Raw genomic sequence first — 2,500 nt, 5'->3', positions numbered from 1 at the left:
GAAGACCTGCCAGGCCTACTTACTCTAAAAAAAAAAAGGAAAATAACAACATGGCTGAAACAAAAACAGCTATTATACCACTAGTAGTGGTAGTAGTAATATTAATGGCAACATAAATAGCATGCACGTCCAAAAGTATTCTCACACCAGTTGCCCATTAATATGTTTATTAAACTTCCATCTGTAACGAATAATTTATAATAATAGTGATCATCATCATCACTGATATAAGTGATAATATTTATATGAAATAAAAATGATGCTGATAATATTAAATGAAATAAATGATAATGTTAATAATAACAATAGCATTGATATTAATATTATTCTCACTATTGTTATAAATATTATATTAAACATTATTGTAGTTATGACCATCCTTATCATCATTGTCAACATTATTATTAAAATCATCTTTAGCTGCCACTACCACTGTTTGCAAGCCTCTAGTGGTAAGCAGCCAAATTACGTTCCTGCAATGGTCAATCGTTTTTGTCTGGTGAGCAAAGTGACTCCCCACTTCAAGTGCGATTTACCAGCTTGCATCCACCAATCACAGCCAATCTCTGTGTTCACCCAGCTATCAAACTCAAGTGAATAGACTATAGTAATTGATTCCATGGTGACTAAGCACATGTGGAGCCATGTCTATGTAAGCAGAAATTAAACTCACAGGTGATATGGCATGTGAGTACATGCCATCCCTGGCAGCATTAGTAATGAATCATCTACACATGATGCAGGTATGTGAGATAGATTAAATAAATCAAACAGATTCTAACTAGGTAATATATTTCCACAGATTGTAAGCTGTGTTGTGGATCCACTGGTCAATGCCGTTAATGAAAGCGCTGCAGGTCTGGGCACAGTGGAGAGTGCAGTTTACCTCTTGAATTGCTTCCACCAACTGCACTCCACACTCTCACTATTACACACAACAGGAGATAAACTGGAGATGATTCAGGTTGGTCTTTCAATGAAAACTATAATAATATTTGAAAGCATAGTCCATCCACAAAACTGCACTTTTAATTGACACAAAATGAAGCTCTGAAGATTTTCTTCCTGGTATGTATTTATATTCTCTCCTTATTTTTTAGTACCACTAACAATCTCTCTCACACAGGGTCAGATTGATGCCCAGCTTGACACACTGGCACAAGAGCAGATCAGTGGAGTGTGCCACAGTGTAGGAGTAGCAGGAATGTATCCTTTCATTTCTCATCCACCACCAACACCTCTGTCACAGAATCCTGCTTGTCAGCCACTTGCCATCCAGTCTTTCATGGTATGTTTCTGTATTTGAGTTTTGACAGGTGTAATGCTAATGAAATTGGGATTAATGATTTTGAATACACTGGAACCTTGTTCTTCATCATTCTGTTATTTGATGAACTACTACTGATTCCTTCACATGAAACCTAGTTGAAAATGATGAGATGGCTGATGTAAAAGGTTATGATCTTTCATCTACCAAATCCCTTGTTCCAGTCACCTCTGCCTCACACTGACACGCACCCCCTCAAACTTGTATATAATTACACACTGTTTTAAAAAATCAGATGTTTGTATTTCTCTTTTGCATCAGCTATGGTAAATGAAGTTATAAACTCATTTTAGCATTATTTTAAGACTATACATATATATTACTTGCTTGAGAAAACCCCTGAACATTATTGTCATGGTCCACACCACCCTTTTATAATGTATTCTTATGGGATATTGTGAAGATCTATTCATTAAATCATTATATAATGTGTTTTCCCTGTCCATATTGACAATGAATAATAGGGATCTCCTGCAGTTATATATAGGTGAAAGTGTGAAATCTCAGTCATGGTTAAATCAGGGATTTTTAGGTGATATGTAGACTATTGAGAAGAGTGCTCAGAAGAGGTATTAAATTTTTGCTATTATATCTAATTTAAAACCATTGTAAGACGATTTTGATGAAAATCAATGATTTTGATCTATGATTATTATAAATTAGAATCTGTTTATTAAAGTTTTTACTCTATTTTAATCATTCCAAATCTGAACCTCTTTTTTTACATTAGATTTCATTAGACAAATGTACATTAACCCCAGGCCTCCAGAGATGGCATGTATGTACATGCCATGTCCACTATGAGTTTGATTTACTAATGGTTTTTACACATATATGGCTCCACAAGTACTAGGCCAATGAGCCAATTATGAGTACAACCTGTCTCGCCCATTTGCCCTTTTTCCTTGATTTTTGACAATATTTTCTGGTATCTAAAATTGCTATTAGTGATGTCAGTATCAGTATAATAATTTTAAAGTATGTAATAAAAATAACAGCATTGTTATTGATAGCATTAGTAAAAGAAAAAAATAAAATTCCCCACAACCTTAAAGAAAGGTGAACTCAGGTGAGATGACAAGGTCTACTAATTTACTCCTTCGTGGGTAAGCACTTGTAGCATCCATCTATGTGCAGAGACATTACACAAAACAATACTACAGTAAGCACAGC

General features: G+C 34.7%; 1 protein-coding gene across 2 annotated transcripts in view; it reads left to right on the top strand.

The window, feature by feature from the left end:
- LOC125040573 (conserved oligomeric Golgi complex subunit 6-like) overlaps positions 1-2,500 on the top strand; it is a 20,340-nt gene that overhangs the window by 16,953 nt on the left and 887 nt on the right. For both annotated transcript variants that reach the window (XM_047635189.1, XM_047635188.1), the window contains 2 exons: positions 803-964; positions 1,127-1,288. In XM_047635189.1, coding sequence (XP_047491145.1) covers positions 803-964; positions 1,127-1,288 — 324 coding nt within the window. The remainder of the gene's footprint in view (positions 1-802; positions 965-1,126; positions 1,289-2,500) is intronic.

This window comes from Penaeus chinensis, chromosome 29, assembly GCF_019202785.1.
Source record: "Penaeus chinensis breed Huanghai No. 1 chromosome 29, ASM1920278v2, whole genome shotgun sequence".
Lineage (NCBI taxonomy): Eukaryota > Metazoa > Arthropoda > Malacostraca > Decapoda > Penaeidae > Penaeus > Penaeus chinensis.
Note: the sequence above shows the minus strand (reverse complement) of the source record. Positions and strands in the feature narration are given on the sequence as shown.